We start from the raw sequence: 26,705 nt of genomic DNA on the forward strand, positions 1-26,705 counted from the left end.
GGTTCATGTTCTCTGTCGGTCCCATTGTTCCACCAGCAACATGGTAGCTACTGTGGTAGTCCCTTTGTCTGCAAATCCCGGGTAAACTTAGGTTTCCAGAAGCACTATGCCTTCAAAGAGGGTGTATATTTCACTGTTTGTCTGGGCCACTACCTTTATGCCATCCCTGAGATAGTAGGGACAAGGAATCCTCCTCCACCTCCTCATTTTTCTATTACCATAGATGGCATCCTTGTAATTCCTTAGGCTACTAACCTCGGTGTCATTTTCACTCAGCACAAAAAGTGATTTTCCTGAAATGGAGATCTGACCATTTCAGCCCCTTACTCAATAAACTCCAGTGACTCCCTATCACCTACAGGATCAAATACAAAATGTTCTGTTTGGCATTCAAAGCCCTTCATAACCTACACATTTTTCCAGTTTTCTTACATTTTATTCCTATACACACAATTTTCAATGCAGTGACTTTGGTCTCCTGGCCATTCCTTGAACAAAATACTCCCATTTCTAGACTCAGACATTTTCTCTGGCTATCCCTCATGCCTAGAAATGCTCTTGCTCCTCTGCTCTGCCTACTTACCTCCCTGGATTCCATTAAGCCCCAAATAAAGTTCCGTCTTCTACAAGAGCCCTTTCCCAAACCCTCTTAATTCTAGTGCCTTCCCTCCTTAATTTCTTATTTCTCCTTTATATAACTTTATTGTACATGCTTGTTTGCTTGTTATCTCTCCATTAGATTGTGAGCTCTGAGGGCAGGGAACAATCTTTTGCCTGTTTTTATATCTGTCAACTCTGAAAACAAATGACCAAAGAGTCACAGAGGTTATGAAACCACTGTTAACCCTGAAGATATCAATGACCTCACACAGGTGATCACAATCACAGTTAAAAACAAAATAAAACCAAAAACCTAACAGTGGTCATAAGCAAAAACCTCTCTTTATTTTGTTGGAGGAGGGAAACTAGATCAATGTGGTGGTGAGGCCTCTTTTGTTACTTAGCAGGTGGGAAAATCTCTCTCTCTCTCTGTGTATATACACACACACACACACACACACACACACACACACATATATATGTATATATATATATATATGTACATGTACATATACATATATATACTTATACCAATGGCTATGCAGTGAGCCGCAGCCCTGACAATGTTGGGTAACAGCAACTATGAGAGCAGTTTGATTCATGGCAGGGCTTCATGACCTGAATGTGGCTTTTGAAGGTACTTGTCAGAGCTCAGGAACTACCTAGGGCTGGTATGAAACAATTTTGGGATTTTACTGTGGCTGAGTTCATCCAGAGGATGAGCACAAAGGATTGTTTTTGTGCCAAGCTCAGGACAGACCTTGCTTGCTGAGACTAAGCTCTGGAAGACAGGGTGTCTCTTAATAGTAAAAAGAGAGGGGTGGTCTTGGCATGGGGATCCTGACACATCTTTGGGCTTAGCACAGTGCCTGCCACAGGTATGAATAAAATCTCTATTTTGTATGTGATCTCAACCTTCATGCTGCCCTTCAACATCATTTCACCCTTTTGATAAAAGATGGGGTTAGGAAATTATTATAGTGAACTCCTGGATCAGGTCTATACTCTTTTCTACAAGTCTTAGAGAGGGTGCTCCCTAAAGGTTAGATAGCTTGCCCAGGTTCACACATCTAGTGATTATTAGGGTCAGGATTTTGTACAAACTTTCACACCTGGATTTTTGGTGGTTTTCTACTATCCACTATTCCAAGTGGCCTCATTAAGAAAAAGTTAAAAAAAAACCATCTTAATATTGTCTGAAGACATCAAGAGGGAAAGAAAATATAGATTTACACTTAATTTGTGGTATTCAAGAGTTTGTTTGTTTTTCTGCCCCGCCCATTTCCACTTAAGTACCTCCTTCCTTCTACCTTGATTGAAAAAGTGAGAATGGGTATTTATAGAAGGATCCTCCTTCACCGGTCCTCTTTGGTTTGGCTTAGTTCTGCTCGGCCTGGCCCAGCCCAGCCTAGCCTACTCCACTCCAGCTCAGCTCAGTTCACCTCCTGGCTCATCCTCAAAGCAGGTTAAAGAAGAATATAATTCCCTGTGGAAACTATGGACTGCTCCGGGACCTCTCCTTCAAACTCAGGTAAGCACTTCTTGATTTTTCAGCTACTAAGGACCTAAGTGTGGGATGTCAGGATCCCCAAGACAAGACCACCCTTCTCTTTTTACTATTAGGAGACACCCTGTTTTCCACAGCTAAGGTCCAGCAAGTAAACTGTGCTCTGAACTTGGCGTAACAATCCTTTGCACTCACTCTTTAGATGAACTTTGCTGCCGCTAAAGTACAGAATTGGCTCAAGCCAGCCTCAGGTGATTCCTGAACTTGGACAAGCACCTGCAGGAACCATGTTCAGGTCATTTTCACCAGACAAACTTGTCTTGTTGCTATTACCCCCTCGTTGCTATGGCTGCAAGTTACTGCCTGGCTTTTTGTCTAGCCACGACCACACGTATCAAGACTTAGTCTTGATGCCTTAGGTCTTCTTGGTACTAGAAGAAACCCCAGCACTGTATCTAGTTTCCCTTCTCCAATGGATAAAGAAGGCTTTTTGTCTGACATCAGAGTTTGACTGGGATTATATAATTTGAAAGGCGGATCCTGGGACTCCAGAAGGCTAGTACAAATTGAAGTCACAGTAGAGCAGGCTGGAGGCCAGCTTACTTTACATGTGAAGGGGAGGCGTCTCCCGCTGACCACACAAGCCAGTCTAAGGCTGATATCAGAACCAGAGATGGTTGGTTGGTTTCTCAAGGAAACAAATCCTTCCGGGGAAGGAATTATATTTTCTGCCCTCCCAAGTACTTCTTCTTCCCACATCCTCACTCTCCATCCCAAACTGCAGGGGGAAATGTTAGCAGTAGAGGCTGAAGAATGTGACTGTTCTGGGTGGTTGTCTAACTTCCCGGGCCCGATTGGCCCAGAGATTTCTTAGGAACTTTGCAGTTTATAAAAGACTCCCGAGTTAGAGAATGAAAGTAATAATATTACTTATGTAGTTCCTACTATGTGCCAGACAGCACTTTACAAATATCTCATTCGTTCTTTACTGCAACCCTGGAAGGTAGGTACTTCTATTGCCTCTATTGGGATAGTTTCTGGTTGAGAAAACTGAGGCAGATAGAGATTAAATGGTTTGTCCAAGGTCATGAAGTTAGTGTCTGAGGCTGGATTTGAACTTGGGACTTCCAGATTCTAGGAGCTGCTTTATCCCCTTGCCATCTAGCTGCTCCCCCACCCACGTAAGCTCCATTCAGAAAGATTATTGTACTTGTTATGTTTCTATCCCCTGAGATTTTCACACAATAGGTGTTTAATGAACTCATTAAATGGGGGAGGGGGAGGGGAAGGGGGAGGAGGGACTTCAGAAGAGGCTAGACCTGGAGCCTAGGGACCTGAGTTCTAGTTTCAGCTTTGCCCACTCCCTAGCTTTTGGACCTTGCTCAAGTCCCTTCTGCTCCCTAGATTTCAGTTTTCTCATTTATAAACTAAGTCAGACTAGACATCTCTAAGACAGGAGAGGTTGGTAAATGGTCTGCAAAAAAAAAAAAAAAAAGCAAGTAAATATACGGAGTATACTTTTAAGATTCTTCTGCGTTATTAACTTGTTCTCCATCATGAGTACTTAGCACTTTCTTAAGTCTAGACCATAAACAAAACAACAAATCAAGACCCAATTTATAGTATTTTCTTGGTGTAAATGAAAAATTTTAAATTTGGCTCCCTGAGGTTCCAGCATATCACTGCCTTCGCTTCCTTCCAGGTCTTTAAACATAATCCAATTAAATTACAATTAAATAATTACATATTACCTAAGGGACATTTCCTAAATTGGGTAAGGCAGCCACTCTTGGTCCTCTACCTAAAGCCTTAGAGAGGAACAAAGGGAGATGGGTGGAACCCTCTGCAAACTTAATTCATTCAGTCATTTTTTTCCCACTCTGTCCAACTCTTTGTAACCCCAATTAGGGTTTTCTTGGCAAAGATCCTAGAATGGTTTGCCATTTCCTTCTCCAGTTCATTTTACAAATGAGGAAACTGAGGCAAACAAAATTAAGGGATTTGCCCAGGGTCACACAGCTAAAAGTGTCTGAGGCAAGATTTGAACTCAGGAAGATAGTCTTCCTGACTCCAGGCCCAGACACTGTATCCATTTGCCCTAAAGGCAAACTATTCCCCCCACTATCTACCGGTGGAGGAATGGTAGGGAGGGAGAGGATAACTGAGGTAAGGTGGATTTATTAGACTGTACATTATCCATAAATGTATGATCCTGGGAGGTGCCTCACCTGAGATAACAGTGGGTGGCTAGATCTAAGCTGTATTTTGTAACGTATTCACTCAACACCTATCTACTGAATGCCTCCTAAAGACATATCCTTCTGCCAGGACTTAAGGAATATGTCAATCAGTCAATAAATATTTATTAAGTACCTACCACGTGCCAGACACAATGCTTAATACCCATGATACAAAGAAAGGCCAAACAACTAATTTGGAAATGATAATAATCGAAAGAAAAGCACTGGGATTTAAAGAGGATTAGGAAAGGTTTCCCGTAGGATTTTACCTGGGACTCCACAGAAGCTGGGGAAAGCAATAAGTAGAGAGGAGGAGGAGGAGGAGGAGGAAGAGCATTCTAGATTTGGGAAACTCCAGCAAAAAAGCTGGAGTTGGGAAAAGAAAGTGCTTTGTGAGAATGACCACTCCACTTGTCTTGTTCTGCTCTGCCTCCCTCCCCACCCCACCCGCCTCTCCCTCCCCGCTCTGCTCCCTCTCCCCTCCCTCTGCCTATCCCTCCCAGTTTTCCTGCCTCCTTTTGTGTATTGTTTTCCTTGATTAGGTTATAAACTCCTTGAGGGCACAGATTGTCTTTCTGTTGATTAATTGTCTCTCTAGCATTTAGCACTTACCTGACACCTACTAGGTGCTTAATAAACAATTTGTTGAATTGGAAGAACTTCCCAGACCCCGTCACTGGATCACAGGGTGGAGGAGGAATGTCAGAGTTGAGATGTGAGAAGACAGAAAGGCAGTGGGGAGATTAGGAAGTGCTTTCAATGACTGAGGTCTTTCTATCTGATCTTGGAAGTGATAGAGAGCCACTGGAGATTATTTAGTAAGTGGTTGATGTGGTCAGACCTGGTCTTTAGGAAAATCACTTTGGCTTCTGAGTGGAGTCTAGAGTGGAGGGGGAAGAGACTTGTAAAAAGGGGACCAAGAAGCAGGCTATTGTGTGTGGTAGGGAGGTAGGGAGAGAGTGAGGAGTCAAGGATTCTTACCTGGGGGGAAATGAATAGAGCACTGGGCCCTGAAGTCAGGAAGACCTGAGTTTGGATTTGGCTCCAACACTTCCTAGCTAGTCGGTTTAGTGCTCAGGCAATGAGGAAATGTCAGCAGTCCTGAGTCCTTGGGCCCCAGAGCCAACTAAATCCCAAGGAATGTCTCAATACTTTTCAAGGAAAAACCATTCTAACCTTTATGGGAGGGAGGGGGGGAAGGGTTAAATTATTGCTCCCATCACACAAGGGACAAGATTCAGATCTATAAATACGTGCAAAATATTTTACACAGTGCTTTCTGCCATTAAAAAAAAGGTAATATGGTATAATGCATAGCATAAGGAAGCCTTGGAATTAGGAAGAACTGGGTTCAGGTCTTGCTGCTGGTCTATATTATCCATGTGAGCAGGAGAAAAATCACATAAGACCTACATAAGCACATAAGCACCTACAGTGCTCCTTCTGGGCTATCTTCCTTACCATGCACTCATGACTAACACAAGTTCAGGGGATTCTGTGTGACTGCTCTTACACAGAAACACTGATGACACTAATACTTAGCAATACTAGCAATCAAACTTTATTAATCAAATGCATGCAAATATTAGTTCATGTTGTTTATTAAACAATACAAATATTACCCCTACCTGATTTCCTAAGATTTCCTAGTAAGTGTCTTATATTGGCATTCAGTGATAAGGTTTCCTTTTTGCCCTTCCAGAAGCAGTTTTGATGGTGGGTAAGTTCCCCCAGTACAGATATCCAACTAGTTTTTGGGAAAGTAGCTGGAAGGCTGACTTCTGACAATTTTGTTATGTTACTCTTTTCCCGTTTCAGGACCATGGATATTTAGTGATATGGGAAGCTCAACAGTGGAACCCAACTCCGAATCCAGTGATACTGACAGACTCATGGGAAGCTCAACAGTGGAACCTAAGTCCAGATCCTTAAATGATGGTTCCAATAAGGAAAATAAAGTCAGGAAGAGGACAGCCTACAGCCAAGCACAACTTAAGGAACTGCACACTTATTTCAATCAGAATGCATATCTTGATCCCTCACAGATGGGACACATATCTAGAAAACTGGGGCTCACCCGCGGTCAGGTGAGTAGGGGCCCTTCAAAGGTTCAAAGTGCAAAGTTTTGCAATGAATAAGAAAGTATTCCAGGTTTGGTTTGACTTGGTTTTAAATTGAGAGATGTTATAGGGTATCTTCTTGGAGAGCCTCGGAGGACAAGGGCTACCAGTGTCCCTTTGTAACCTGTCATGGGGGCGGTAGAAAGAACACTGGTCTGGTTGCCCAGAGATACGGGTTCTAGTCATATCTCCATGACTTGACTTTTGTTTTGCTCAACTGAAAATGAGGGGACTGGAAATTGTTCCCAAAGGTTCTTTTCAGCACTAAGATTTGTATACCAGGATAGGAGCTAAGATTTGGACACAACCATGTCTTCTCTTACTTCTTTGTCTTCTGCCTTTCTTAGATTGGCTTATTTGCATTTTACCCCTAAACACCAGCCCACTTCCTTGCCTCTTTGGTTCCTAACCTGAGTTACCATCATAGACCCTAAGCTCCCATTGGAGAAAGATTCATGCACCTCTGATCATCATTTTTCTTGCCATTTGTTACTATAGCAAAAGCTATCTGACTTTCTCCTTCAACATAGTTCACTCTGACATTAAAAAGTTCTTTTCTTCTTAAACTTTATCTCCCAATTTATAGAATTTATAGAAAAAAAAATTTGCCTCACAAATGTATAGGTTTTAATTGGTCTCTAGAAATTGTTCGAGACTTGTGACTTAATATTTTTCCTCTTTAGGATATGTCTCAGAAAAATGTATTTTGCCTGATTATAACTACCCTATTCTGGCCATCCTCTCTGATCCTGTGACCTTGCTCACCCTTTTCTGTCAGCTTTTATTTAAAAAAAAAAAATCTCTGCTCTTACATCCTTGACAGGTAAGAAAATGGTTCCAGAATATGAGAATGAAGAGGAAAAAACAGATGAATGTTTCAGCCCAGGAATTTCAGTTATCAAAAGTAAGGATATTCCTTAGGTGTTACTCAAGAAAGACATAGCCTGATCGTTTCTTGGGGTCCTCCTTGACTTCTCTCTCACCCTTGCCTCCCATATCTAATTAGCTGCCAAATATTGTCACTTCTACATCTAACTATAATTTCTAGTATCCAACTCCTTCTTTCCATTTACACCACCTACATCCTATTTCAGGCTCCCCTTCCCTTTTATCTGGAGCATCAAAATGTCTTCCTACCTGTACTCCCTGCTTCAGACCCACCTATACCATTTTGAGCCACACACTAGATTCTGGAGAATAAGCATGTGATAAAAGTCAGAAGTTGGAAGTTCTGGGGTGAGGAAGCCAGGGTTGGGAAAGAAGCATGTCCATTGGAGAAAAGCACATGTGAGACACTGATAGTATACCAATGTCCTCTTCAACTCACGACACATGAGTCATAACCACATTGTCAAGTCAACAAGCATTTATTAAGCACCTACAATTTTCCGTGCACTGTGCTAAGCATTTAGGATATAAGGCAAGGTAAAAACAGTCCATGCCCTCAAGGAGCCTATAATTGTGTGTGTGTGTGTGTGCAAACAACATGAACCAAAAAGATATATAAATTGTAGATCATCTTGGAGAGAAGGCACAAGCATTAATCTTGTATTGGTAGCACTAGATTTTTTTGTTGACAATAACTTAAATTGACTTTAATTGATTTGGGTAGGGAGTATATTCAAGGTTGCATATGCTTGTAACTCTTGTGACAATGGAAATGCAACTCTGCGATTTACTGTGGTTCAGAAAATATTTATCCTATCTTGGCATCATCTTCCATTTTTTCCCTGTTTCTGACACCATAGAATTTTTTTTAATTTAATATTTTTAGTTTTCAGCATTGATTTTTCACAAGTTTGAATTACAAATTTTCTCCCCATTTCTACCCCACCCCCCACTCCAAGATGGCATATATTCTGATTGTCCTGTTCCCCAGTCAGACCTCCCTTCTGTCACGCCACTCTCCCCCCCCATCTCCTTTACCCTTACTTTCTTGTAGGGCAAGATAAATTTCTATACCCCATTACCTGTATATCTTACTTCCTAGTTGTATACAAAAACTTTTTTTTTTGAAAAATCTGTTGTTAAAATTTCGAGTTGCAAATTCTCTTCCTTCTTCCCTCCCTACCCACCCTCCCTAAGAAGTCAAGCAATTCAACATAGGCCACATGCGTATCATTATGTAAAACCCTTCTACAATACTCATGTTGTGAAAGACTAACTATAATTTGCTCCTTCCTATCCTATCCCCCTTTACTCAGTTTTCTCCCTTGACCCTGTCCCTTTTCGAAAGTGTTTGTTTTTGATTACCTCCTCCCCCTATCTGCCCTCCCTTCTGTTGTCAACCCTTTTTTATCTCCTTCCTACTTCTTTCCTGTAGGGTAAGATACCCAATTGAGTGCGTGTTATTCCCTGCTCAGGTCAAATCTGATGAGAACAAGATTCACTCATTCCCCCTCACCTGCCCCCTCTTCCCTTCCTACAGGACTGCTTTTTCTTGCTACTTTTATGTGAGATAATTTACCCCATTCTATCTCTCTCTTTCTCCCTCTCTCAATATATTCCTTTCTCATCCCTTAATTTGATTTTATTTTTTTAGATATGATCCCTTCATATTCAACTCACCTTATGCCCTCTGTCTATATATGTATATGTATATTCCCTTCAACTACCCTAATACTAAGGTTTCATGAATTATGCACATCATCTTTCCATGTAGGAATGTAAACAAAACAGTTCTACTTCAGTAAGTCCCTTATGATTTCTCTTTCTTGTTTACCTTTTCATGCTTCTCTTGATTCTTGTGTTTGAAAGTCAAATTTTCTATTCAGCTCTGGTCTTTTCACTGAGAAAGCTTGAAAGTCCTCTATTTTATTGAAAATCCATATTTTGCCTTGGAGCATGATACTCAGTTTTGCTGGGTAGGTGATTCTTGGTTTTAATCCTAGCTCCATTGACCTCCAGAATATCATATACCAAACCCTTCGATCCCTTAATGTAGAAGCTGCTAGATCTTGTGTTATCCTGATTATGTTTCCACAATACTCAAGTTGTTTCTTTCCGGCTGTTTGCGGTATTTTCTCCTTGATCTGGGAGCTCTGGGATTTGGTGATAATATTCCTAGGAGTTTTCTTTTTGGGATCTTTTTCAGGAGGTGATCGGTGGATTCTTTCAATTTCTATTTTGCCCTGTGGCTCAGAATATCAGGGCAGTTCTCCTTGATAATTTCTTGAAAGATGATATTTAGGCTCTTTTTTTGATCATGGCTTTCAGGTAGTCCAATAATTTTTAAATTATCTCTCCTGGATCTATTTTCCAGGTCAGTGGTTTTTCCAATGAGATATTTCACATTGTCTTCCATTTTTTCATTCCTTTGGTTCTGTTTTATAATATCTTGATTTCTCATAAAGTCACTAGCTTCCACTTGCTCCAATCTAATTTTTAAGGTAGTATTTTCTTCGGTGGTCTTTTGGACTTCCTTATCCATTTGGCTAATTCTGTCTTTCAAGGCATTCTTCTCCTCATTGGCTTTTTGGAGCTCTTTTGCCAGTTGAGTTAGTCTATTTTTAAGGTGTTATTTTCTTCAGTATTTTTTTAGGTCTCCTTTAGCCAGTCATTGACTTGTTTTTCATGGTTTTCTCACTTCACTCTCATTTCTCTTCCCAATTTTTCCTCTACTTTTCTCACTTGTTTTTCCAAACCCTTTTTGAGCTCTTCCATGGCCTGAGACCAGTTCATGTTTTTCTTGGAGGCTTTTGATGTAGGCTCTTTGACCTTGTTGACTTCTTCTGGCTGTATGTCTTGGTCTTCTTTGTCACCAAAGAAAGATTCCAAAGTCTGAGTCTCAATCTGAGACCATTTTCGCTGCCTGGCCATGTTCCCAGCCAACTTACTTGACCCTTGAGTTTTTCATCGGGGTATGACTGGTTGTACAATATAGAGTACTTTTTCCCAAGCTTGAGGGGCTGCACTGTTGTTTTCAGAGTTATTTCTACACAGCAAGCTCTGCCACACCAATGCTACTCCTCCCCCAAGAACCGCCAACCCGGACTGGATTCAGATCTAAGCTGGCTCTGTACTCCTACTCAGATCTCCAGCTTAATTCCTCCCACCATGTGGGCCTGGGGCCAGAAGCAACTGCAGCTGTAGCTCTGTAAGCAGCCTCAGAGCTGCATCACCTCTGCTGCCCCCAGGGGCAAACCGAGAACTCCTTTCACTCTGTCCCAGCAGCTTTTCCCACTAACCTTCTCTGTTGTCTTTGGCGTTTGTGGGTTGAGAAGTCTGGTAACTGCCACTGCTCACTGATTCAGAGTGCTAGGGCCTGTAACACTGGGCTCCTGGTCTGGTTGGTCCGGGCGCGGCTCACACTGGGCTCTGCTTCACTCCACTCCCAGTTCTGTGCCATAGACCTTATCCTACAACCATCTAGGCTGTCCTGGGCTGGAACCCTGCTTCCCTCTGCTATTTCATGGGTTCTGCAGTTCTAGAATTTGTTCAGAGCCATTTTTATAGGTGTTTGGAGGGACCTGGTGGAGAGCTCATGGCAGTTTCTGCTTTCCAGCTGCCATCTTGCCTCCACCTTGACATTATAGCAGTAGCACTGGATCTTGCAGAAGTAGGATTTTAGCTGAGACTTGAAGGAATCCGGCAAAACTAAGAGGCAAGGATGAGGAGGGAGAGAATGCCAGGCAGGGAGGACAGCCAATGAAAATAGAGTCAGGAAATGAAGTCTTTTGTGAAAGGAATGGAAAGAGGATCAGTGTCCCTAGATTGCGGAGTATATGGTACTGTGGGTTGGGAGTGGAGGGATGATGGAGGTTGTGGGGTAGGGGTGGTAAAGTATCAGAAGACAAAGTTGGAAGGGGCTAAGTTGGTAAGGGCTTAAGAAGCCAAACGTTGGCTTTTGTATTTGATCCTGGACCACTAGAATTTACTTAATAGAGGGGTGAAGTGATCAAACCTGTATTTTAGGAAGATTACTTTAACAGCTTAGTGAAGAATGGACCGGAGTAGGGAGATATTTGAGGCAGGGAGACCAATAGCCAGCAGCCTATTGCATTATTCTAAGGGTGAGTTGATGAAGACCTACAGCAGGGTGGTTGGCATTGTCAAAAGAGTACAGGCGTGTTTGTGAGGAATATTATAAAGGTAGAAGGAAGAAAGGAGGGAAGGAAACAAGCACTTATGGAACACTTAATATGTGTCCAGTTTTGTGCTAAGTACTGAGGATATAAATATAGGAGACAAAAAGGGAACCTGTCTCCAGGGAACTTACCTTCTACTGGGGGAAGAAAACCTATAAAAGAAAAAAGTTGAGGTTATGGGAAATAGATGAAGGTACCCACTCGAGGCATGATTTTGAAGTCCAAAAGTCAGGAGCAAGAGCTGATAGAGGAATAGTGCATAAAAAGGACACTACTTAGCCTCAAATTGGATATGGGGAATGGATAAGAAAGAATGGATGGTTGAAGATGGTGCTGAGGTTGGGAGCTTAGGTGACTGGGAGGATAGTGGTACCCTCCTAGACAGTAATAGTTAGGAAGAGGTGAAGACTTGGGCAGAAAGATAAGTTGAGTTTTAGACCTGTTGAGTTTAATTATTTGTCTACCAGGAAATTGAGTCTGAGATGCCCAGTAGGCAGGTGAGATTTGAGATTAGAGTTCAAGAGAAAGATTGGGGTCGAATAAACAAATCTGAGAATCATTGCATAGACCTTATAATTGAAGGAAAGAAGAAGGGAACAAGCATTTATTAATGGCCAAACACTTTACAATATCACATTTGATCCTCAAAACAACACCGTGAAGTAGGTGCTATTATCCGTATTTTATAGTTGAGGAAACTAAAAAAGACAGAGGTTATGTGACTTGCCAAAGGTCACCTAGCTAGTGTTTCCATGGCAAAATCTGAACTTAGATCATCCTGACTCAGACCAAGTGCCCTAATCCATAGTGTCACCAGGATATCTTCACTCTGTGGGATCTGTGACATCACTTACAGCATCATATCTTGTCACTTGAACTCTAGTCTCAAAAAGGTAAGGGAGGAAGAAGAGATTGATATAAATTTATGATAGTTAAATAAGCCTGATTTTTGTTTTTACCAGTAAGACTTTTCAGGGATCAAGCATGAGCAGGGGAAGAGTATGGATAAAGTTACCTGGGACCGATAATTAGCAGACTGGAAATGGCAGAATTTTTAGAGGAGGGGAAAAGGAAAAGAGATTTTGGGGGTGATTGGGGATTCCCATTGAAAAGCAGTAGAGGAAACAAATGAAGTCAAAATGGTAGAGACATATGGAGAGAATGGTGAGGACTCAGTGATTGACTACCAAAAACATGAACATGTTACACATTCTTTAGAGGTTTAGTGTGCCCACTAAGGGACAGAGGTCGTAATACTATTGTGTACTCTGTGTTAGTATATGCACGTAGAGGACCTTGTGTTTGGTCCTCATCCTCCCTGACCTCTATTCAACTTTTGATACTCCATCTTCTGACTCTTATGAATTTTCGCTGTATGTCTACCACACCTGGAATTTTCTCTATCTTCATCTCTCACCCCTGGCTTCCTTCAAATCTCCATTATAATCTGTACTCTAAGAAATCTTTCCTCATACCACTTAATCCTTGTGTCTTCCTTCTGTTATTTCCAATTTATCTTGTGTATATCTTATATATGTAGCACAATGGATAGAACACTGGGCTTGGAATAGGGAAGATTCATTTTCCTGAGTTCAAACATTTACTAGCTATGTGACCCTGAGCAACTCACTTAGCCCTTTTTGCCTCAGTTCCTTCTCTATAAAATGAACTGGAGAAGGAAATGGCAAACCACTCTGGTATCTTTGCCAAGAAATCCCCAAATGAGGTCACAAAAATTCAGACACCACTGAAATGACCTAGCAACAACAAAAATATCTTGTGCATACATAATTATTTGTATATTATCTCCTCCATTAGAATCTGAGGTCCTTGAGATAAGGAACAGTTTCTTTTTAAATACTCTGGCCTTTTTTTGTATCCCAAGTGCTTGGCACAGTGCCAGACATATAGAAGCTGCTTGAAAAATGCTTCTTGATTTGATTTCATTTGACCACCCTCTTTCCTGGATATCCTCTTCTCCTTAGGCTCCTGTGTCAATGCCTACTGCTGCTTCTCTTACCTATCTGACTCTTCCCTTTTGATGTCCTTTGCTGCCTTACTGGTCTCCTTCCTACCACCTATGAGGTAATAATCACAATACAGATGATAATTGTCAATGCCTTTGTGGTTCTGTATCGCAAAATATAAGGTCTCCTTTTCTGCTCTCTATATCATGTGCCTCCCCTCCTACAATTCATTCAATCATTTCCAATCTGGTCAATTTTATCTCCCTAACCTCATGGCTCAGTTCAGTTGCCACCTCGTACAAGAGGCCTTTCCTGATTTCCCTCGGTTAATAGTGTTCTTTGAGACTGTTGTTTCTCCCTGTCTACTTGATGGAGGGACTAGTTTCCTGGTTTGTCTTTGGATCCTGAGCACGTAGTGTTTAACAAATGCTCACTGAATTGAAACAAACAATATTTCTAAGACCTCTGACCTAAGCTTCTTTATCTGGAAAATGGGAATGATTGTTTAGGTTTGCTATTCATAGGCCCTGTTAGCACATCAGTTTTCCATATTAACATAGGAGGGTTAGGAGGTCTGTCAAAGTACCAAATAATGATGCCTCCTCTTTATTTTTCAGACATGTGACCTATCAGTAATGAACCCCAGTAGGAATTTAGATGTTGCCCAGCTCGACGTTGCCCAGCTCGACGTTGCCCAGCCCGGAGTTGCCCAGCCCGATGTTGCCCAGCCTGGCATTACCCAGCCTGGCGTTACATTGCAGCAAGTTTCTTGGACAAATAACAATACTCACGCAATTCAAATGGACAACCAATCCTGGAATTACTTCTGTCATTTACATAAACAACAACAGAGGACAGCTGAGTTCTCAACTGGCTATTATTACCAAGCAACTGTTGTTCCCACTTATTCCAACCCTTACTTAGAGCCTCATGCTTTTCAGTCAAACTATGGAATGGACCAGTCCTGGAGTATGTCCTCAAGAGATAACTGGCAACAGCAACAAAATAGAGGAAATTACCAAGCTGGCCTGGTTTATGACCACCCTGAAGCCAACTCATTGACTAGGGAATATACAGACTTCACTCAACTTTAATACCATCATAAACCCCAACCATACTTTCTACCTCACTTTCTAGTCTGTTCTACCCCCATATTAATTACTTTTTCCCTCAAGCATCCTCCTATTTGGATCCTGTTTTGAACCAGTTCAACTCTTTTCTTTTGGCACTTGAAATATTTATTTTTATGGATTTTTTTGCGAATTATGTGGAAAAACAATTTTTGACATTCTTTTTTTTTTAAATTTTGGGTTCCAAATTTTCTCTCTCCCTCTCCTTCACCCTCCTTGAGAAGGTAAGCAATTTAATATAGGTTATGCATATACAGTCATGCAAAACATGTTGTGAAAGAAAACACAGACTGAAAAACCCCCCAAAAAACAAAATCTTAAAAAGTATGTTTCAATCTCTGCTCAGATTCCATCCATTCTTTCTCTGGAGATATTTAGCCCAGAAAATATAGGAAAAAAAACCCTATACTTCTCCCCTGTTTTTTCCCAGTTGTATTTATAGAGCTGGGCTCAAGGGGTTCCAAAACCCAATCCCCTTATTTTTTCTCCCGTCTACCAGAGGGGCTGTTTTAGGAAATAAATGAGAAAAGTAGTTTCTTTATAGATTTATTATGTAACAACATCTTTATAATTTTAATACTGTATTTAACATTGTATTAACAAAAAATCTTTACAATTTTATTACTGTATTTGAAACTGTATTTTAATAAATTGTATTGTTAAAAAGACAATCATCTGTGTCTATGAATAGATTTAAGAGGAGGAAGTCTATCAATTTGAGGGTGATAGTGGAAGCACTGAGAGAGACAAATTAAGAATTGCATAATTCTTATATTTCAAAGTGCTATTCCATTTCTTTCCCTCTACGATAAAATTTGAATCTAGCCAGCATTGAATCAGAGAACCTGTGGTGCTAGTGGGAAGGGAGGAGAGAGTAGTCCAAGGGCTAGCAGGTAAACATTCCCTGGTGAGCAGTTGGGCTACTTCAGCCATTGGGCACATCCATACCTGTACACTCTCTGATATCACTGAAAGGCCAAGACTAGGTTCTTCTAACATAGCTAACTCTTCTCCAGTTCCTGAGATGATTCTTGTCTCAGAGCTTGCTCGTGATTTTTAAGACCACTAAAGACGTGGTGGATCTCACAGATATCTACTTATGGCTAGCAGCCCTATAACTCCAACAAGGTGACAGCAATTTCACTCCCACTTTCATTTTTTGTCATTCGATTGTTTCAGTTATGACCCCTCATTTGGGGATTTCTTGGCAAAGATACTGGACTGGTTTGCCATTTCCTTCTCCAGCTCATTTTATAGATGAGGAACTGAGGCAAAGAAGGTTAAGTGACTTTGTCCAGGGTCACACAGCTAGTAAGCATCTGAGGCTATCTTTATCTTATTACTTGTTTAATTCTCCCTGAGGAAGATATCATCCCTATATTCTAATTTGAGCCCAACTATTGCAGTTTTAATTTATTTAATTAATAGATTGAGTACTGCAACAACTACATGTTGCAATATTAAATTTATAAATTGAGCAAATTTCTATAGTTCATCTGCCTGATTATAGAAGTTTGCTATGAAAGGAAATCCTTTTCATACATACATAGTTATGAAAATTTCAAGACTTGTCCCCTCAAGGGCACAAAGTGACCTGACATAAGCCATAATAAGGGGAAAACTTTCTTTTGAACTTCCTGTTTCTTTTAATTCTCTTTTCAAAGTCCTTGCTTTCACATTTGAATATGTTTTGCTTATCACTCTCCCTTCCTATATGACTTTTATTCTTCATTTTATGCAGCTTTATTATACAACAGTGATTTCCCTCCCCTCTTCCTTTTTTCCTCTCCAATATAGTCCCCAGTCCCTTCTTTTTGTTTCTTCTCCTATGACCACTAAAAAACAATATAAGCACACACAAACCCTCTGTCATTTTAAATGTTCTCTTTGATTCTTAAAGATATTAGGGTTCTAAGAAGACATTTTTATCTTACTGTTAACATGTAAATTTATCCTCTCATATTTATTTTAAATCAAACCAATATTTATACCTTTATATGTTTCTAATGGAAAATCAGTCCATCAGTCAATTAATGAATCTGGATTAAGCATCTACTATGTACCAGTCACTGTGTTAAGCACTGGAAAGCAAGAGCATTTCTGTTTCAAAATGTCTTTTCAGTTTTGGCCTTTCATCAGGATCGTTTTTTGGAAACCCTCTATTCCATTAAAGATCTACCTTTTTTTCCTGTAGGATTATACTTAGTTTTGCCCAATGAGTTGTCCTTGGATACAAATCTTTTTTCCCTCCCTTTTTTGGATATCATATTATGAGCTCTCCTCTCCTTTATATGACTCCTCTTCTTCTTTATAGTGGTAGCTGCTAAGTCTTGTGTAATCTTTATTAGAGTTTTTAGTATTTGAACTCATTTTTGCAGCTTATAGGGTTTTTTCCTTGGCCTGCAAGCTCTGAATTTTGACGACGATGTTCTCGGGAATTTTTATTTTGAGATTTCTTTAAGGAAATAACCAAAAGATTCTTTTTTTTTTCACTTTGTCCACTGGTTCTAAGAAAACTGGTCAGTTTTCATTTATAATTTCTCAAACTTTGGTATCCAGACTTTTTTCCGATCATAGTTTTCAGGTAGTCCAACAACTCTTAGATTATATCTCTTCGAACTTTTTTTCCAGGTCAATAGTTTTTGATATTAGATTTCTTAAGTTTTATTCCATTTTTTTTCTTTTAGTCTTTTGGTTGTTGTTTTCATATTGCTAATTGTCTCATTGAGTTGTTGTTTTCTTCCGGGACCATATCATTTTCAATTATTGGTTGAAGTTATCTACTCTCTGTTCCAAAGTGTCCATTTTCCTTGCCAGTCTTTCCTCCCTAGCCATTCCATTCTGTATCTTGGTTTCTGAGGTACTCTTGTGCTGCCTGTGACTGGGACAATTTTTTCTCTGAGGCTTTGTCTGAACTTATCGTGGGGTCAATAGTCTCTTCAGTCAATAGGTATACCTTTGTGCATCTCTCAAACCAAGGCATTTCTCATGGTGTTCAGAGTTTTCCTTACTCTGCTCTTGTTGGAGAACAGGGGTGTGGAGTTTGCTTGGATCAAGATCTGCAGCTGATCATTATGAGCAGGTCGTTCTTGGTCTTGGATATAGCAGGCCAGATTAGGCCTTTTCTTTTTGTACTCTAGGAATGCTCCGGCCCTAGGCTCCACCTTGGACTTCCATGCTGTTTTGCTGAGTGAGGTAGTGCCCAGAAGTTTCAAAGCCACTCTTGCAGCCAAAGACCTTGGAGAAGGGACTGCTAACCTGAGTTTAGAGGCTTCTGAACTCGAGTAGGGAGTGTTTGACCTTCCCCAAGGCTCTAAGTGCCTTCTGCCCTTTACACTTCTTCCAGCTCCCCCAGGGTCTCTATCCCAGTACCTCTGTAGGATTCTAGGCATCCCTCTGTGAATTCTTGGGCTAGGCAGAGGAGTCCAGAGGTAGTTCTTTTAATCTTTTAATAGAGAAGCATATCTTTAGCCTGATGGAGAGTATGTGGGGCATCTAGGATCCTCTGGGTCCTAGTACGTTGTCATCTTCCCACAATTCATAACTTCATTCTTAAGACCTTTCCATCTCTCATGGTACAATCTCCCTTATGGGATTCTAGGCCATGGAAACTCATCCATCCTTTCTCTGAACTCTCTAAACTCTGCTCTCTCTACATGTGACATATGCATCAGACTGTGTTTTGGTTTTTCTTGGTTATTTGTGTCAGGAACAGGAGTTCCTGAAATCAAATACCTTGGATTCATCAGATTATGAGAAACTTGAGAGTGAGGAGAGATTCCTGAGATAAGCATTGCTGGTAGGATTCTTCTCTCTAAAGGTTTGTATGACTTTCCCTGTTTTACTGATCCCAGGAACAGTTCTCTTATTTTACAGTTATCAAATAAAAGATAGGTTATGGCTCATCAATAGGGGCTTAGTGAGCTACATATGGAGTGAATACCGACTCACAGAGCATTTGGAATCTTCAGAACCATTTCTGGAGTCCTCACCGTAAGAGGTAGGTGCCCTCATTGTTACATGTTTAAATGGGATTTTTTTTCTTACAGTGCTATGGTAAAAAAAAAAATTAACAGTATTCAGAGCAGAAGTTACTGTCAAGCAGGAGGAAAGTCCACCCACAGGAGAGAAATAATTTGGGAATGAAAATGTTCTTGAAGATCTACTAGCATTTTTTTTCCTGGAGGTAAATGGGATTAAGTGACTTGCCCAGGGTCACACAGTTAGTAAATGTCTGACTCTAGGGCCAATGCTGTATGCACTGTGCCACCTTGCTGCCCCAGAAAGCTGGTATTAATATCTGATGTCAGTTTAATTAATTTGACTTCATTGATTCAAAGTTGAAAGGCACCTTAGGGGTCAAATAGTTCATTTCCTGTTTAAAATGAAGACACTGAGTCACAGAAAGGTTACCTGACTTTCCTAAGATAACAAAAAGTTGTAAAGTAGCAAAGACAGGATTCTAATTTTTGATCCCTATATCCCAATGCAAAAAAATTCAGTCTAACGCTCTTTCCATGCAGTGCATTGCTTCCCTGGAGAAGGATGCGGCACCCTCAATATACTTTTGCTCCTGGGGAAATCTCTGCTTGTCCAGCCCTAATTTTGGTTCCGTCAGCTCCCTGATTCCCCATAGCCACTGTTCCAAACCTTTTATTTTCTCCTATTGCCCCATCAAATGTACTCCTGTTTCTGGCATTTTTGAGCAGGTGACTCAGTTTCCTTACCTCTGGCTCCCCCCACCCCCTTCATACATTCCTGAAAACTTTTTAGCAGCACCATCACCCAGAGTCCTTCTCTTTGGTGCAGGTGGAAGGACAGACGTCCCTCTTCTTCACTAAAGCTAATGTGCAGATTCTAGTCTTTAATCTGACTCTGGGTGGGACTGGGAGTTGCGGATAGGGGAAGAAAGCTGGACCTTAGGGGGCATTCTGTCCTTTCACCTCAGAGGTGGCTTTGCAAGGGGGTCAGCTCAGCACCTGTAAACCCAGTTGGGCCCTGATTTCAGGATTTCAGCAGAGATCCAAGAAGCTAGTGGAGACTCGGGGAAGTATGGGAGAGACACAAGGAGAGGCTGGGCTACAAGCTAACATGTAATAAAGGGCTTTTAAATACGAATTCCTTCAAGATAACTTTTTTTAAAAGGCACAGACAGATGTTTAAAAGGCAGAAAATCGGGTTTCCCAAAGCTCCTTATTTTGTCGATGAGTTCAATTCCATATATGTCAGTGAAGGTCCAAAGGTTCCATCTGGCTTTGGGACTTTGACTAATTTGAAGAAAGAAACGGAGAAGCTTGACTTCAGATCCTGGTCCTGTGGGCACAGTGGTTCCTTGATCCCTTCCCCCTCCCCCTGCCCTCCCCCTCCCCCTGCCCTCCCCCTCCTCCTCCCCCTCCTCTTCCTCCTTCTCCTCTTTACTTGGTTGATCTTGTGTTAAGACCTTAAATTTAAATATATCCAGAATCACCTGTTGTATACTAAACTCATAAAACTAAACATAAAGGCGATATTCCCTTTTACTAACTCAAATAGCCCGTCCTTAAACCACCAAACAAGGAGATGTCTCTGTGGCGCAATCGGTTAGCGCGTTCGGCTGTTAACCGAAAGGTTGGTGGTTCAAGCCCACCCAGGGACGTTTTTACCACGATGCATAAAAACACTCTTCGTTCTGAGAACAGACAAAACCCCCATAATGCTTGTTCATTATAGAAGTAACATTATGTGGCTCAGATTATTCTAACCGAAAAAGCGTAGTGTGGGAGTTCTTCTACTGGTCTGATAAGGTCCTTGGGGCGGCCCATTTTGTACTTTCTCCTCCAGTAATCCCCCAGCTTTCTCTCCTGAGTTCGCATCCCGTGGATATGTGACATGTGACATACGGACAGGTCACCATAGTAGTGACCTCCGGTCTTCCTTTCTACTGCGGAGAGCAGGCATGCGTAGGCTGGCGTCAGTCAGACCCTGTTGATTCTCCCGGTACGATACTTCAGCCCTTTCCTCAGGGACTGGTTCCACAATTACCATCTCGGACTACCCTCTCAAGGCCAAGGTCAAGAACGTTCCCCTGCTTGGGGCTCAGGGGCAAATTAAGAAGCGCTGGTGGTGCGACCAAGATCTGCTGGGACGCTGGAACCCGACATTCCAGTTTAAGCGACTCTTCCTCCACCCATCCCTGACCTCAGTCCCACTCACTCTCCATCTCCCTCGAAGCCAGATCGGCTGTGTTCTCTCTTTCTGTTGCTGAGTACATTTATTTATTGACATGAGGCAGAGAGGTGAAGTGGACAGAGACCTCTGCCTGCCTCTGACAGCTAATCTCCAGGGTTCTAGACAACTCTCTAAAACAGGGATTCTTAATCTTTTAAGGCGGCATCTTGGTGGCAGTATGGTGAAGCTTTATTGACCCCTTCTCAGGATGTTTTTGATCTGGTCCCTGTTCATTTATTGACGTTTTCCCTCCTTTTAAAGAAGTTGTTTAAAGGGCAATTTGACCTATGTGCCAATGTCTCGCCACCTGCAGCTTTTTCTTCTAATCTCCAACCACGTACCTGCAAAATGGGGGGGGGGGGTAAGGGGGGGGTTGGGGGGGAAGGGAACAGAGAACGAATAGGCACTTCTATAGTGCCAGGCACCGTACTAGGTGCTTTGTAACAAAACAACTCTGGGAGGAAGGTGCTATTAAATCATACCCATTTTACAACTGAGGAAACTGAGGCGATAGAGGTTAAGTGACTTGCCCAGGGTCAATCTTCCTCTTAGTGACCTCATGATCTCCCATGGGTTCAATTATTACCCTTAGGCAGATGACTCCAAATACATATTGGAGTCATCTAGTATATGTGTGTGTACATATATACCAATTGCCTATGGGATATTTCCATGTCCTCTAAGCATCCTGAACTAAGCGCACCCGAAATAGAAATCGTTATATTCCCCACAAAGTCACTCCATTCTTAACTTGCCTATTATTACAAATGATACCATAATCAGTTCGATCACTGAGATTTGCAACCTAATAGCCATACTTGACTTTACTCTCCCTAACCCCACATACTCAATTAGTTGCCAAGTGGTGTTGATTTCAGCCTCACAACTTCTCTAACAACCATACTCTTTTCTCCACTCACACGGCTATCACATGAGTTCAGATTCTCCTCAACCTCTCCTTTGGACTATTTTAGTAGCTTCCTAATTGATTACTCTGCCTTAGATCTCTCCCCTCCCATCCAACTTCCACATCAAAATGATGTTAATAAAGCACAATAAAAATCACTCTTTTGCTCAAAAAGTTTCAGTGTCTACCCGTTACCTTTAGGATAAATTAAAAATTCTTGTCTGGCATTTAGCACCTGACCCCGTTATTTCCCAATGTACTCTATTTCAACTCAACTAATAGAATCATAGCATCATTGTAGGATTGCCTCTAGGGAGTCTTTAAGAATTTGTCCTTGGCTCTGTTCTGTTCAGTATTTTTATCACTGATTTGGATGAAGGCACAGGTGGGATAGTTATCAAATTTTCAAATAGTATGAATTTGAATCACAATTTGGGACCACAATTAAATCTTGTTCGCTAGGTGAATAAGATCACAAGTTGGATGGAAAGATGGGTGAAATCAAGCTAAAATTCAATATACTTCTGTTAAAAAAACAACAAGTACAGAGGAAGGCATAGTAAATGATTTGGGTGGAAAAGAGCCTGGAGTTTTAGTGGACTCTAACCTTTTAGAAGTCATTGCAATCTAAAAATATAAAGTGACAAAGTGGTTTCCACAACAGGGAAAGTTATAGTCCTGCTGTGCCTTGCCCTAGTTCTATCACTTCTGCAGTATTGTCTTTTTTCCTGAGCCCCATCTTTCAGGAATGATATTGACATGTTGGTAAGAGAAAGTTACCCAGGATGTGAGAGAGCTGGAATCCATATGGATTGGCTAAATTAAGTGCATATTGAGTTGGGGATGGTGGTGGGGGGGAGCATGAGAGCTGCCTTCATGTATTTGAAGGGTTATCACTTAGAAGAGAAGATTGCTCTGCTTTATCCCAAGGGGCAGCACTAGGAATAATCAGTAGAAATTTAAGGGAGACCAATTTAGGTCCAATGTCATAGAAAAGGTCCTCACCACTAAAACTATCTGAAAGTGTAGCAGGCTGTCTCCCAAGGTCAAGTGAATTCAGTTCTATTAGAGGACTGTGAGCAAAGGCTCTGAGACTACTTGCTAAGAATATTGTACACTAGATTTCTGCTAAAGTATGGGCTTGGTTAATGACCTCTGAGGTCACTTCCAACCCTGAGATTCTATGATTCCATAGATATGACCAATACTAAAAATATACTACTTTTCTATAATTGGAGAAAATCAATCAAGAGATAGGAGAGAGCAAAAGAGGAAAAGGAGGACAGAGGAATAGAGGTTTAAAGAGCATCCAGGAATGAAGACACAAAGAGTCAAAAGAAAAGGATAAATTTCCCCCTGGCAAAGACCAAATTTAACATTGAAAAAGGTACTCCATTCTACTCTCCCATATGTTACCCAAAGTCACCTGGGTGACCTCACCAGTAAGACAATAAAATGTGCCTCAGGAGATGCCCATGTGTTTTTCTTAAGCCAAATCTCCCTTTCTGAATGGAGCATAGATTGTCTGATACCTGAAATTCATATTTCTATGAATATAGTACCAGCTGTGCCATGCTATATTTTTCCCATCAGGGATAGAGATGACATTTATGATTTTTATCTTATATGTATCTTTAATAGAGCACCCAGCTTATCAATATGAAGATTGAAAAAGTCCTGAGGTAAAACGCCTTTAAATGTCCAAGAAGTCTGATACCTTTATACAGGAACATCCCCGTATTTCAGTTAGAACACAGAAAGCTCCTAGGGTCTCTAAGAAATTACAGAGAAGTAGTTTAGAAATCCTGTTGGCAAACTCTAGCAGTACTATTTGGAAGGATGCCTGGATTTAACCTATTCCTTCTGCCAGGACATCCTGACTGTGTCAGAGGATGATGCACTCACAAGTCACAGTTTGAATTCGAGGATGTGCCAGTTCACTTTGCACCATTCCCCCAGCACAGATTGCACTGATACATCATGGAAATCCCGTGAGTTGAAAGGGAAATTTGACATCTACCTCATCAGCGAAAAATCAAACATAAGGTATGCTTGACTAACAGGATTTCTTAAGTCATCTTCTCTTAAGAAAGATGGTATATGGCTCCATTCTGTGTCACTCTCATCTATTTCATGTAAAGGGATCTCTAGAGAGCCAGCCTTGAAGCCAAGAAGAAATGGGTTCTTTTCCTGCCTGGGGCACATGCTAGGTGTGTGGTGATGGTCAAAGCACTAAACTTCTCAGTGCCCTAACAGCTTTGTTGTTGTTGAGAAAGTCAGGGTTGAGTGACTTCCCTGAGTCACACAGCTAGTATGTGTGTCAGAGTTCTATTTGAACTCAGGTCCTCCTGACTCCATCTATCCACTGTACCACCTAGGTGCCCCCCCAACAGCTTTTTAAGAATCTAAGATACATAAATGTATACTTTTAACCTTTTTAATCACATGGTAAGCCTTTAATAATTACTTTACTCATTTATTCAACTTACATCAGTGGAGAAAGTTTCCACACTGAAGAAAAAAAGCACAAGTTGATGCCAAATAAACAAAACATACAAAAAACGAAACGCCCTTCATAGGCACAACATCTAGAGGCAGGCAGCTAAGTAGCATAGTTGTCAGAGTGCTCGGCCTGGAGTCAGAAAACCATGAGTTCCAATCCCCGGGTCCCATCGCTGTTGACTCTAGAGCTGATTTTTTGAAGGAAGGGGAGTAGCTCTTTCCTGGAATCTGACAGAGAAATCTGAGGGAAATGTCCCAAGAAAAGCAGAGAAGGCATAAGGGACATTGTTTGATGAATAAATATCAAAGCTCCGGTTATGTGGGGCAGTGAAATTCAGGCAGGCCCAGAGTGGTAACACATTCTTTAGTCAGATCCAAAACGCATATGATTCCTGCTAATGAAATGTCCACCTCCAGAGACATCCAGGCTTTGCCTGCCCCTGGCACCTGAGGAAACAGTGAAATGTGAATCAGGCCCTTATCCAAGACAATAGCAAGGTTAGAGTAATTAATGGGGTATTTATAAGATGCTTAGAGATTCTAATCAGTGCCTTCTCTGTTTGGAATGAGAAAGGGGCACAGTTTCACTCTCCATTTGTGCTCCAGGGACCATCTCTGTCTGGGGTCTATAGACCCATTTCTTTATGCCCAAGAGAAAAAAAAGTGAAAATGTATTTGAGCATCTCCATCCCTCCTTCCCAATAACATTCATGGGAAGTAATAGCCCTACAACAGTGACAATCCTGACCCTGGAGTAAATTAAGGATGTCTTTAACAACCAAGTCCTCTTAGTGTCCTTAAGGCATCAGGAGGGAGGCTGAGGGAGTGATTTCAGGGGGAAGGGGGAAAATCTGTCACGTAAGATGAAACAAAGTGATACCAACTGAAGTGCCAGCCTCCTGAGAGGCTTGTGACTGCTTCCTCTCTAGCTCTGACTATAGCATGGCCTGGGTAGCACAGCTCTCCCACACTCAGAGTCCAAAATATTCACTCAGTTTTTATCTTTGAATGTGAAATTACACAAGCCACCTTTCCCATCACACTCCTAGACACGCATGTTCAAATAGTCCTGGTTTTAAAAGGATCACCACACACATCTTCACAGCCGGCTCAGTGTTTGGTACTCTCTGAAGGATAGTATGGGAGAGAAGAGGTATTAGACTGTCTACTCAACTGAAGGTGTACAGAGCCATCATACTGACCTAGTTGTTGTATGCCTGTGAAAACTGGACAATATACCAATGCCATGCTGGAAAACTGAATCACTTCCATTTGGATTCTCTTAGGAAGATTTTGAAGATTACCTGGCAGGATAAGATATAGGATACTGCAGTCCTTTCTCAAACTAAACTGCCACATGTTCAAACTCTACTGCAGAGAGCACATCTTTGATTGGCTGGCCATGTTGTTTGAATGTCAAATGTATGTTTGACTAAAGGATTTTTTTTTACAGTGAACTCACACAAGGCAAGCACTCACAAGGTCTCTCTGAAGAATTCTGGAATTGATTGTGAGACATGGGAGACACTGGCACAGGACTGCCCAGCATGGCATACCTGCATCAAAGAAGATGCTGTGCTCTCTGGGTAAAGCAGAATCACAGTAGCTCAAAAGAAACATGAGATGCACAAATTTATTTTTCCACTTTATAGTATTTTATTATTTCCAATTACGTGTAAAGATAGTTTTCAACATTCATTTTTATAAATAGATAGATAGATAGGTAGACAGATAAATAAATAAATGAAAGGATCACCAGAGGTGTGACTGATCCTTAACTAGCCATTGGCCAGCTGCCCTCAAATTCCATTGGTTTTGATAAATCATCTTCTTCAAACCTTGAAAAGGGCTAAACAATCCCTTGTTTAAAATTCATTTGAGCTCTGAACACCTTACTCTCTGTTATTTGCTGTGATTTCACCAATTTGGTGGATGAAAAATCAATTGATTCAGGGTATCCTGATCAACTTCGCTGCCATCACCAAAGAAGAAAGTTTATATAATTTTGACATACGTCAAAGAGATTTTGTTATGGAAAAGCCTTTAAAGTGCCATTTTGCTCTACTAAACAAGTCTTCCACTAGTCCTGACCTCTCTTCTCAGCTTGAAACCCTATATTTCTAACTGTCTACAATCCATCTCCATCTAGATATTTCACTAACATCTCAAAATAAATGTCTATGTAACTCCAGTCCCAAAGCATATCGGTATAGGACTCCCTCCTCACTGATGGAGATCATATCTCATGCCTGTATGAGGGGCAGGAAGGAGAGAGGAGAGATTCACTTGTCTGAGCTCAGGGGTCTCTTCAAGTCTCTTTGCCTCTTCAAACTCTTAAAGTCTCTCTGAGTTCTACAGTCACTTTGGTTGTTTCTAGCTTCCAGCTTCAAGAGATAAGATGGAAGATGCCAGCCCCATTTCAGGCCACTGAAGGAAAA

At 41.2% G+C, this 26,705-nt stretch overlaps 1 protein-coding gene and 1 non-coding gene across 2 annotated transcripts; both read left to right on the forward strand.

The window, feature by feature from the left end:
* The first annotated feature begins 1,964 nt into the window (after nucleotides 1–1,964).
* On the forward strand, nucleotides 1,965–14,615 carry LOC118831291 (putative homeobox protein NANOG2). Its single transcript, XM_036738593.1, has 4 exons — nucleotides 1,965–2,131; nucleotides 6,166–6,434; nucleotides 7,291–7,371; nucleotides 14,139–14,615. Exons 1-4 carry the CDS (start codon nucleotides 2,098–2,100, stop codon nucleotides 14,613–14,615), a joined length of 861 nt encoding a protein of 286 aa, XP_036594488.1. The 5' UTR covers nucleotides 1,965–2,097.
* Nucleotides 14,616–20,212: 5,597 nt separating this feature from the next.
* On the forward strand, nucleotides 20,213–20,286 carry TRNAN-GUU. The gene has a single exon. It is a non-coding gene; the product is annotated as a tRNA-Asn (tRNA).
* The last annotated feature ends 6,419 nt before the right edge of the window (nucleotides 20,287–26,705 follow it).

The sequence above is a fragment of the Trichosurus vulpecula genome, chromosome 1 (genome assembly GCF_011100635.1).
Source record: "Trichosurus vulpecula isolate mTriVul1 chromosome 1, mTriVul1.pri, whole genome shotgun sequence".
Classification (NCBI taxonomy): Eukaryota; Metazoa; Chordata; class Mammalia; order Diprotodontia; family Phalangeridae; genus Trichosurus; species Trichosurus vulpecula.